The sequence below is a fragment of the Protopterus annectens genome, chromosome 6.part0 (assembly GCF_019279795.1).
Source record: "Protopterus annectens isolate FY-2018-M chromosome 6.part0, PAN1.0, whole genome shotgun sequence".
Classification (NCBI taxonomy): Eukaryota; Metazoa; Chordata; order Ceratodontiformes; family Protopteridae; genus Protopterus; species Protopterus annectens.
The window spans coordinates 1361779031-1361789030 of record NC_056737.1 but is presented as its reverse complement, the minus strand read 5'-3'; the positions used below and the strand labels follow the sequence as shown (position 1 = coordinate 1361789030).

At 40.1% G+C, this 10000-nt stretch overlaps 1 protein-coding gene across 3 annotated transcripts in view; it reads right to left on the bottom strand.

Annotated features, from left to right (window-relative positions):
* Positions 1-10000, bottom strand: part of KALRN (kalirin RhoGEF kinase) — a 4346166-nt gene that overhangs the window by 1412777 nt on the left and 2923389 nt on the right. For all 3 annotated transcript variants that reach the window (XM_044074926.1, XM_044074921.1, XM_044074920.1), the window contains exon 27: positions 7690-7779. In XM_044074926.1, the coding sequence (XP_043930861.1) occupies positions 7690-7779 (90 nt within the window). The remainder of the gene's footprint in view (positions 1-7689; positions 7780-10000) is intronic.

The following is a 10000-nucleotide window of genomic DNA, read 5'->3' as shown; positions in this document are numbered from 1 at the left end:
TTTAAAAGGAACATGCTTTTTGTGAATAAACACAAATTAAGTATCCACAAAGAGGCTCAGCAGTCACATTCATATGCTAGGGGATCAGGGTACATACTGTACTGTTTTATTTATTATGACACACTGCAGCTCAAATATGCAAAAAACTATAGCACTTTACAGACCATTTTCTGAAAAACATTGTGGAATCTGCTTGTTGGTTTACCAACCTTATGTACTTGTGGGGTGGGGTGGCAAGTTGCCAGGGTCTCCCATTCATCCTAAATCCCAAATACATGCAGACAGGTGAACTGGTTCTGTGTGTGTGTGTGTGTGTGTGTGTGTGTGTGTGTGTGTGTGTGTGTGTGTGTGTGTGTGCCTGTCTGTCTATCTGTTCAATCTCTGACTCTGATATTGATCATCCAGGATTGCTTCTTCGCTTACACTCACTGTAACCCTGAATAGGATTAAGTGGATATCAGAAAATCAATCAGGGATTGAGTAGGTATCAGAACATGAAAAGAGTGAATGAATTCAGAAATAGACATAATTACAAACATCCTTGCCCTCTGGTTTCCCATGCTTCTTCAACTGTCTTCTCAAGTCATCCAGAATGCAATCAGAAAACAGAAATTCAACTGTATCTGACAGCATAGTAATCCTGAGTTGGGGAATAACAGGTTTATATCCACCTATCAATAATGCAAAAGGATTTAGTTATACAAAGCTTCATTATCTGTAACAGATTACAGTCATTAAAGTCTAATAAAAATATTCCAAGGCAAATCATATAGCATTTTATGGACATACATATAGGTACACGCAAGGGGATAACTTGGATGCGACTTGTATTTGGGGGAAATTTCACAAACTTTGTTTCTCATTGCTCAGTCAAGATGATTCTTCTGTCCCTCTTTGGCAGTCCTTACTTTGGGGTTAAGCCTGGAACAGTTATTCTAGCAGACATAGTTTACCCCTAGTGGGGAATAAAACAAAAGCTTATTTTACAAAATAACAGAAAAACTTTCCAAGAGGTGGCTGAACCTCCATCCTCCTGTGCAGGGAGCCGTGTCCCCTCTTCTCCTGCTAATAATATATTAAATTCTTGGCATTAATGAGCAATACCTCCTCGAAGGGATCATGTCCAGCTGATGATATACCTGACCACATGTTACCCAAAGATGGCTCGTTGGTCTAGGGGTATGATTCTTGCGAGAGGTCCTGGGTTCAATCCTGGACGAGCCCTATGAAATGTCCATCTGTCAAATCATTTACTTCATATGTTACTCCATTTGAATCACTTAATCTTCTTAAATGTCAAAAATGCAAATGAAGCTACAGTGTAAAAAAATCAGTATACCATACACTACATGCCTTGGGTAATAATAATCGATAAATGTATGTGGCATATACATTCATTCCTATTGCAAAATTGATGGAGGAAATATAGCTTCACCTTTATTTTGCTCACTTATATTACTCTGAGGCTTCTGCATCTAGGTGGGATCTAAGTCATTTGTAACCTCTTAATGCTACCCTGTTTTGAGTAAAATAAATTGGCTCAAAAGAGATTTGCACAGTAAGACAAAAATGTTAAAATACTGAAACAAGCCTCCCCCCACCTGATATGCAGGGTGATATACCCCTTTGATCACAAACTTCACATGATCAACTCAGAGGTCATTTCACCTCAGTAGAAAGGGGGCAACTTCTCTCTTACAGCAACCACCTGTGCCATCGAAAAGTAAGTTCACAGAGGGAGATTTCAAATCTAAAACATACACCACACCTCAGGTTATATTCTTTTAATGGGGGGCATCATTAAAACACATTGTCCCTCATTGTGTTACTTCCTTTTGGATAAAATGTGGCTGACCATGACTCTGGCATTTACCCTTAATGGAATGAATGGTTCCAATTTATGTACGTCTGAACGCAATAGCTTCTGACACATGAACTGCAAATACCTATTGAGCACTGCCATGTGTTATATACTGCAAGTCTAAAACAACAACAATAACATCTGGAGTAAAAGGTGCAGAGTAAAAGACAAATGTAATTCAACTGTAGAACAAAGGCAATTTCAAGCAGTACATGTTAGACAGAGGTAATGCTACTTCAGATATACATAAACTAGGGCAGAACACAAGGCCATAACTACAGGACATAAAACTGATATATTCTCATAGCATTAGCTGACAAAAGACAAGACCATTATTGAAGAGTCCTTTGGTTTTACTCATTCTTCCCACCAATCATAACTCTGCATGTTTTGAAGCAATCCTACTAGAACAGCTAAACTTTATTTGAAGTAACATGGTCTCTCTGTGCCAATGCATGCTGTGATGTCAAGTGCCTACATTAGTGTTTTTAAATTTTCACCATTAACCCTCCATCCTACAGCTACTACAGCCACCATTGAGCACCTTTCGGAAAGCAACAAGTAACAATGAAGAATTGATACTTTACTGTTAACAAGTAATTTAAAAGTAAATACTTGCTCAGCATGCAGTGAATTTTAACAGCTATGCCCGGTTGGTTGGAAAGACTGCCCACACAAGGACCTGTTATAACAATAAGCACACTCTTTAATTGGGCCTATGTTTGGGTTCAATTCTAGGCAGTAACAACCAGGGTGGAAGAAACTAGACGACCATTCAAAAACAAAGTTCAGAAGGCTGTTTCCTGAAGTACTTCAGTATGAAAAGAAGCCTGACTTCTTGTGCCATGGTAGTCAAGTTAGTAACAGAGCACAAAAAAGACCAAGTAGTCCCAACACAAATGTCTGCAAAGCAGACATTCTTGAAGTAAACACTGCAGGTAGACACTCCAACTAGAAGAGTGAGCAATAGCCCCACCCTTCACCAAAAGGTGATTAGCCACCTGATGACAAAGGCAATGTAACTAGTCAGAAAATATATGACTGGTAAACACAAGCACTTCCTCCCTAGAGGAGGTCCATCTTCCTTAACTTGCACACCTACATCAAGTAAAAATCTGTGCTGATTGTGCACAACAACTGTCAGAAGGGATTTTACTTCCATGGTTTATGACCCAGCAAAGAAAAGAATGAGATGAACGGATTGGTTCAGGGGGCGACTTGGAAATCACCTTTGGTAGAAAGTGTAGTTTCAACCTAGAGGACATCTGATCCTTAGGAAACACCAGATATGATTCCCAACACATGACTGTCCAAAGCTCCACCAGAAAGAAGACTTTACAGGAAATGAATTTCAAAACGTCTGGCCTGTGGATTCAAACCTGTGGATAAACAAATCTGGTGGTCATGAATTTCAGGTCCCAGGAATGATTTTTTTCAAAGAAGGGCAGAAAGGCAACATTCTTCTTGGGAACTGCTTAAGCAGCCAGTTTTGGACCATAGTGCTATCTTTCATAAGATCACTGTAGACAAAAATAGCTGGTTCATGCACCTTTACATTACAGCAGTTGTCTCATACAAACGTCTGCAATAGGTCAGGGTCACTTGTAAGAAGAAGAGTATTGGACAGAAAACAAAATGGCAGTTGATACATTGAGACCAGGAATAAATCATTATATTGGTTAAGTGCTTTCATTCAAATTAATTTATTGAACTTTTATCATGTTCTGATGAAGTTCGAACAATTAATTTGAACAGAATTGCTTAACCAAGTGCTGTTTATTTCGGCACCGAGAGTACTGCTCAGCCCAAATGGATAAGCATTTTCATCTGAAGTGACAAGCTTGCTAATAGGACAGCTCTACAGCAGCTGCTTTGATATTTAAGATCCTAGATGGAAGTTCAAGTGGAATAAGGGTTTTACGAGAGGGCTCAGGCCTTGTAGTGGGCAGAAGTCAAATATCCACAAAAGGAAACACATTAAGATCATTCTCATGGAAAGTTTCAGTCACTGTGGCTAACACTTTGATAAATAATTTGAGTGCTGAGGAAAGCCTAACCAGGAACACTCTGTAATGGAACTGATGTCCATGCAGAATGAGCTAGAGGTGCTACCTGTGCAGACCACAGACACTGATGTACCAAAAATGTCTATCATGTCTAGCAACATCAACTACATGTCCCACTACAACCGGGGAATACAACCCTGAAAGGTCCATATCTGGAACTGGACACACAAGATGTGTTGGTTGAAGACGCAAGGTTTAGAAAGGGATATAAACTGCTATCCTGTTTGGGACGAGGAAAAGGTGGGAGTAAACCCCTGACCCTGGTCTGAGCATGGGAAACCTCCAAATCCTCTTTCAGCATAAAAGGTAAGCCTAGCCTAGAGGCTCTGCTAAGATGCATTGGGCCTTCAGCTGTGTATCTCTGGGGAAGAACAGTTAGCTTCAAGACATGTCAGGGATTAACCACACTAAGAACCCACTGTGTTTTTGTGATGGCTCTCTATGCCAAGGGTGAACCTGAAGAACTATATGCCCCCTTCCCAAATACATTCCTAAACAGGAGTCTGGCTGTGGCAGAACTGTCATCAGACTCACCCACTTGGGACACTTAGCAGTTCCGGGAGGCAGTAGGATTATGGGATGCTTAGCCTTCCTCAGATGGTTAAGGAGGCTTCTTTCTCTTTCTCTTTTGGCTTTGGTTTAGCTTTGAAGAGGAAGAGGAGGAAGGGGAGGTAGTGTGTGGGGGATCATAAAGGCCCTCTTCAGTGCTGAGGGACTGCTTCCTCCCCAGATGGTTATCAACCAAATCCTGAGCGTCCTAGTCAAAAAACACTTTCCTCTTGAAATGAGAATTCACAATTTTGTTTCTGAGTTCTTTGAAGAAGGATAACTTCAGTTATATCATCCTGCATGGATGGGCACATAATAAGTCTGCAAACCTGACCAAAGTGTTCACACAGTCAGAATTACACAGACTACATTGCAGCCTACCATAGAAGCATCTGACAGGATCTAAATGAGGTTCTCCTTGAGCCCAAACTGGGGAAGTTCTTCATGCTTTTCTAATGTGACTTGTACAGCTGAAATTAATATTTCAAGACTTTCTGTCCTAATAAGGCAAAAAAGTACATATTCTTACTAAACTTATGCAGAGCTTTTGACTCCTTTTCAGATGGCAGGGTTATAAAAATGCACTGTTTAACCAAAGAGGTCACACAAGAATTGGCCTGAAGTTGCTTGGTTAAGGACTTAGTCCTCTCTGCCGGAAGGGAGTTACAAAGCCTCTGCTTTCCTGAGGGCTGCAGAAGCAGAGTTGGGATATCTCTCAGCTTCCAAAAACAGTACCTTTGATGACTGCCTCCATACACATGCAAGGGATGATCCCCAGCTCCTCAAGCTTCTTCTGCACGAATGTAACAAGGTATTTGTGGGGAGCTCGGAAAGGAGTCAGAGAACACATTCTGCTGGACATCATGACATTTCTAGAGCTAACAAAGGGGAGTTCACCCAAGGGAAGAACAAAGGGAGACAACCATTGTTGTTATTATTCATCTCAGATACAGTGGCTTATGAGTCTTCTGACATCTCACAGGAGTCAGAAAGTATGGAAATTCTATGCACCGCCATTACCATCAGGTGCAGGTTTGGTCATGGTCTCATGCAAGGTAAATACTTGAGAGAGGTGTGCAGGGTGTCAGGTATTGGGTGACATGGATTTCAAATGTGACTAAGCACCTGTCAATGGGTGTCACACAAGGAAGAAAGGCCTGCTCTGGGACCAGCTCTGGAGTCAGGCTGAATTCCCTAAGTGTAGGATCCCAAACACAGGACTCATGCTCCCAAGAGACTGCAAACATTGATTTATGTCTAGGCCTTAAGCACCAAGCCCTGATGTAGGATGAACCGATGGCCCAAATCTAGGAATGACCAGGCCTGCTGTTTGCTTGTGAAAGTCCTAGGTAGTGAGATCTTGGCCATGTGTCCCCCCATTGAGTGACCTGGTGAGTCTAGATTCTGCTTCCTTGGATCATGCTGATCAGTGAGAAGCTCCAGCCAATCATCTAGGGACTGGAGGGTGCCGGCACCCCAGAATGCATTTCTCACAAAGGTGGGAGCTTCAGGAATGTCTCTTCCAGTCTGCTTCCATCCAGGCTAAGGACTGGGGTGTGTCTCAGTCCTCACCAGTCAAGGATGAGCTCAGAATATGAAGGAACTGAAAAGCCATTTTGGATAATGACTTACTTTTAGGCGGTGTACGTTTTGACCTGCCCTCTCAGCTGAGCTATAGTCCTTCTAGAATGTGCCAACCTATGCCTGGGGCAGCACTGTTGACCCCCCTGCTGGTCTTCATATAAGGAGTTCTCAAATGACACTATATCTTTGGTCAAAAGACAGGCTACAAGTCTCTCTCTTTATGGTACTGCAGAGTGGTGTTGCTGAAACTCAGGCACTTGTGGCAATGAGTGAAGTGTTCCTTGCTAAGACAACACAAGCAATGAAGGTGATACTTTTGTTTGGTAACAAGATGGCGTCATAGACACTCTGTGGATTCAGATACGGGCACACAAACATAGGGACATCACTGATGACAGTTGAGTGATGATATGAACTGTGGGTGTAGAAAAAAAAATATAGGGGACTTTGGGGCTATGAGTGTTTATACAGCAGATATGTGAAACCACTGACACTGGGCTTATGCACATTCAAGCACAGTTTTATTTTGTTTTTTTTTCTGAAAAACGGGTGAATTCCAAGTGGTAGACATGATGAACCCAGCTATATGACTCATCAGTAGCGTTCTCAGTATTAGATCTTTTAATATGTAACAAATAATAAGACACTAAAGACACACTCCATTCTAGTATTACAGATGTGAGTGCTGTGAGCAATGACGTAATACAATTTTTCATGTAACACAAATATAGAAAAATCTGCATTATGGATGCAAACTTCAAATGCAAATAGACTAGAAGAAACACAACAGCAATTATGAAGCAGCTGAAAAGGTACACACTCACACATATTACATATATTATACAACTCTCAGTGAAAAATAATACTAGCATGGACAACTGCAGTGTCATGTAATGGAACTGCAGAACAATAACTTAGTGTTATATGCGATCTAAAGCAAATCAGAGACTTATGGATATAATGAATAAGTATGAATATGCATCACTCAGTATAGTTTGCTACAGTCTTGCTTCAACCAGAAGTGTAAATACCTGCTTTTATTTTCAGCACTGTATATTAAAGCCACACGCCTGTAAAACAGCAGCTTTAAAAAGAGAAATGGGCTTCATCTTTGGAAAATAAGATATCTCTGAAAGAAGATATGTCCACTGTGGCTTCCTTATAGGTCTACAAGTATTCAAACTGAAATAATTCATAGTTTTGGAACAAGAATCTGACTTCATCCAGAGATAATGCCTTATTCTACTTATTCGACCAAATAATGGCTAGCTTTTTAACCCAGGCCACTCTGTAATCAGCTACTACTGTTCCAAAAAAGAAAGTTTTATCAATAGGCTTCATTATCATATTATTTATGAATAGGGTATTCAGTGAACAAGGTTCATCAGCCGTAGTATCTGTTACTTTTCATAATGCCATGCTTTGTTATAGGCAGAACAATATATTATCAGAGGATTCCATAGCACTAGGCATACTTTAAGCACGAAACTCATGTTATCAATGAACTGTAGATGTGTGGGCGACTCTGTGCTACCATTTTCAACAGGTCAAAGACCTGACCCCTTGACAAAGCTACAGAGAAATAAACAACCAGCTTCAGTCTACAACTGACCTGCAAGTTCTACTTACATCAAAGAAAGTCCCCGCATGCTCCAATATAAGCTGATTGGAGTCCGGCTTGTTCTTACAGTACGTGACATACATATGAAATTTATCCGCCTAGGAAATAAAACGTAACACATCTAAGAATATCATAAGCTATTTACAAAAAAGTACAATATTTCCATTTGTTTTATAGATAAACATAATTACAGGCAGAATTAAGCAAATGATACATCTTAAAAAACAGCCAGTTTTCATCTGTTGTTATTTCGGAAGTGCATGCTACTCATTTTATCTAATTACAAGTTCTAAGATAAAAGCATTATAAGAGATGCAGAGAGTTAGATTACAAAATATTTCCTGGGAACTCCTTCCTTATAGTTCCCCTACTACTGAAACAAGACACAGCATTATCTAAGGCAGTTTCACACTTGTGTCATAGTGTTCCTTCAGCCCTTGGCTTCAATGAGACACGTCCACGGGCAGTGATTTTCACTCCTCTGAGTATAATGGCAGCACGAATGTATCTTATCTTTTCAGCTGCAATGCCCAAACCAATACGGCCAAAGAGGCAAGCAAAAAGTAAAGCTCCTGAGGCAGAAACACACCTCACATGAACAGGTAACAGGGCACACTGCTGTGAAGGTGAAATGTACTGAGGGTCAGCTTGTCCAAGCCGTAATGATCAGAATTGATAGGATTATAGAAAACACTCAAGCGTGTTCACCAGAAAGTTGTCTCCTTGGCGTAGAGCAATACACAATTATCACTCATGAGACCTAAGTTTGATTACAGGCCCAAGTACCGGAGGAGCTGACCGGGGAGGGTTCTGTCATCAACTCAGTCATCACGGAGGACAGCGACAGAAGGTTGTTGCAAGATTGACTCCCACAATAAAGTGACAGCACAGTTTGCAGCACATCTACCAGGGATGTGTGTTTGGCTCTGTCAAGCAGTGGCAATGCAATAGCCCCCTGGTGAAGCAGGTTCAGAAGTGTGCATGCACAGGTAGAGGGTGAAGGTATAGTCAAGCCCTCATACTGTGTCAGGGGTGGAGCAGAAATCCCTGAAGACTGCCTGAATGACAGTCTCTTTCAATCAGCTCCTGCCCTAAGGTAGAAAAATGTGCCAATCTGATGCTTGGCAGATGGTGAGGATAAAAAAAATATAAAAATATATGAGCCAGAATGATGTCCCTGCAAAAATCCTCAAAATATTCTAGCTGAAGGAATTAATCCTACTATATAACTGCAGACAACTACAGCAGTTTCTACAGATTTGATACTTAAAGGAAATCAGGAAGGGTGCTGGTTCTGAAATGACAGTCTCCTCCCTGATAATGGTCACACACTAAAACATGGAATAACACTACATCTTCTTTATAACTATTGCAAAATCACTTAGGAAACACAGATTGGCTGTCCAATTCACTGAATGCTTTTGGAGGAAAATGCATAAACTGTACTCTTCACAAGAAAGGGTCAAGGTAGTCCTACTAAAACACAATTTGTCAAGAACTGTAATATTCAAAAGCACCCTTTGAACCTCGGTCACCTCTTAGCTCTGCCCTGTGTACCCTGGGGAACATTATTCAGTCAGTATTAGTTAGTGCCTGTGTCACATAGTCAAGACTTAACATGCTCACTGCTGCTCCCCGATTTGTGGCACTAAAAATGCCTTCATCACCTTCCATCACAGACAACTGGAAAAATGTCATTTCATACTAAGAAATAACCCCTCCTTGCAAATGAAGGGCAATACACAACCTTACAAGTTTGGGGTTTCTGTTAAAACTTCAAGCACCATAAATTAAGCTGCAGATACAAATGTGGTCCTATATATATAGCTTTAGTTCTGAAGAAGTTCTGAAAGCATTATAGAAAGAAAGCGCTTAGCAGTTTTGCCTCAATGTTGTTTTTCTCATATATTTTTTAACACAAAGTTTCCTCTTATAATATATATATATATATATATATATATATATATATATATATATACACACACACACACACACACACATATATATATATATATATATATATATATATATATATATATATATATATATATATATATATGTATATATCCGATATAAAAAGTGTACATGCCCCTGTTAAAATGCCATGTTTTTGTGATATAAAAAACGAGACTACAATAAATCATTTCAAAACTTTTCTCACCTTTAATGTGACCTATAACTTCACAATTCAGTTGAAAAACAAACAAATATGTTTGGGGAAAATATAAAAAATAAAAATCATACAATAAGCTGGTTGCATAACAGTGCACACCCTTAAACTAATACTTTGTTGAAGCACCTTCTGATTTAATTACAGCA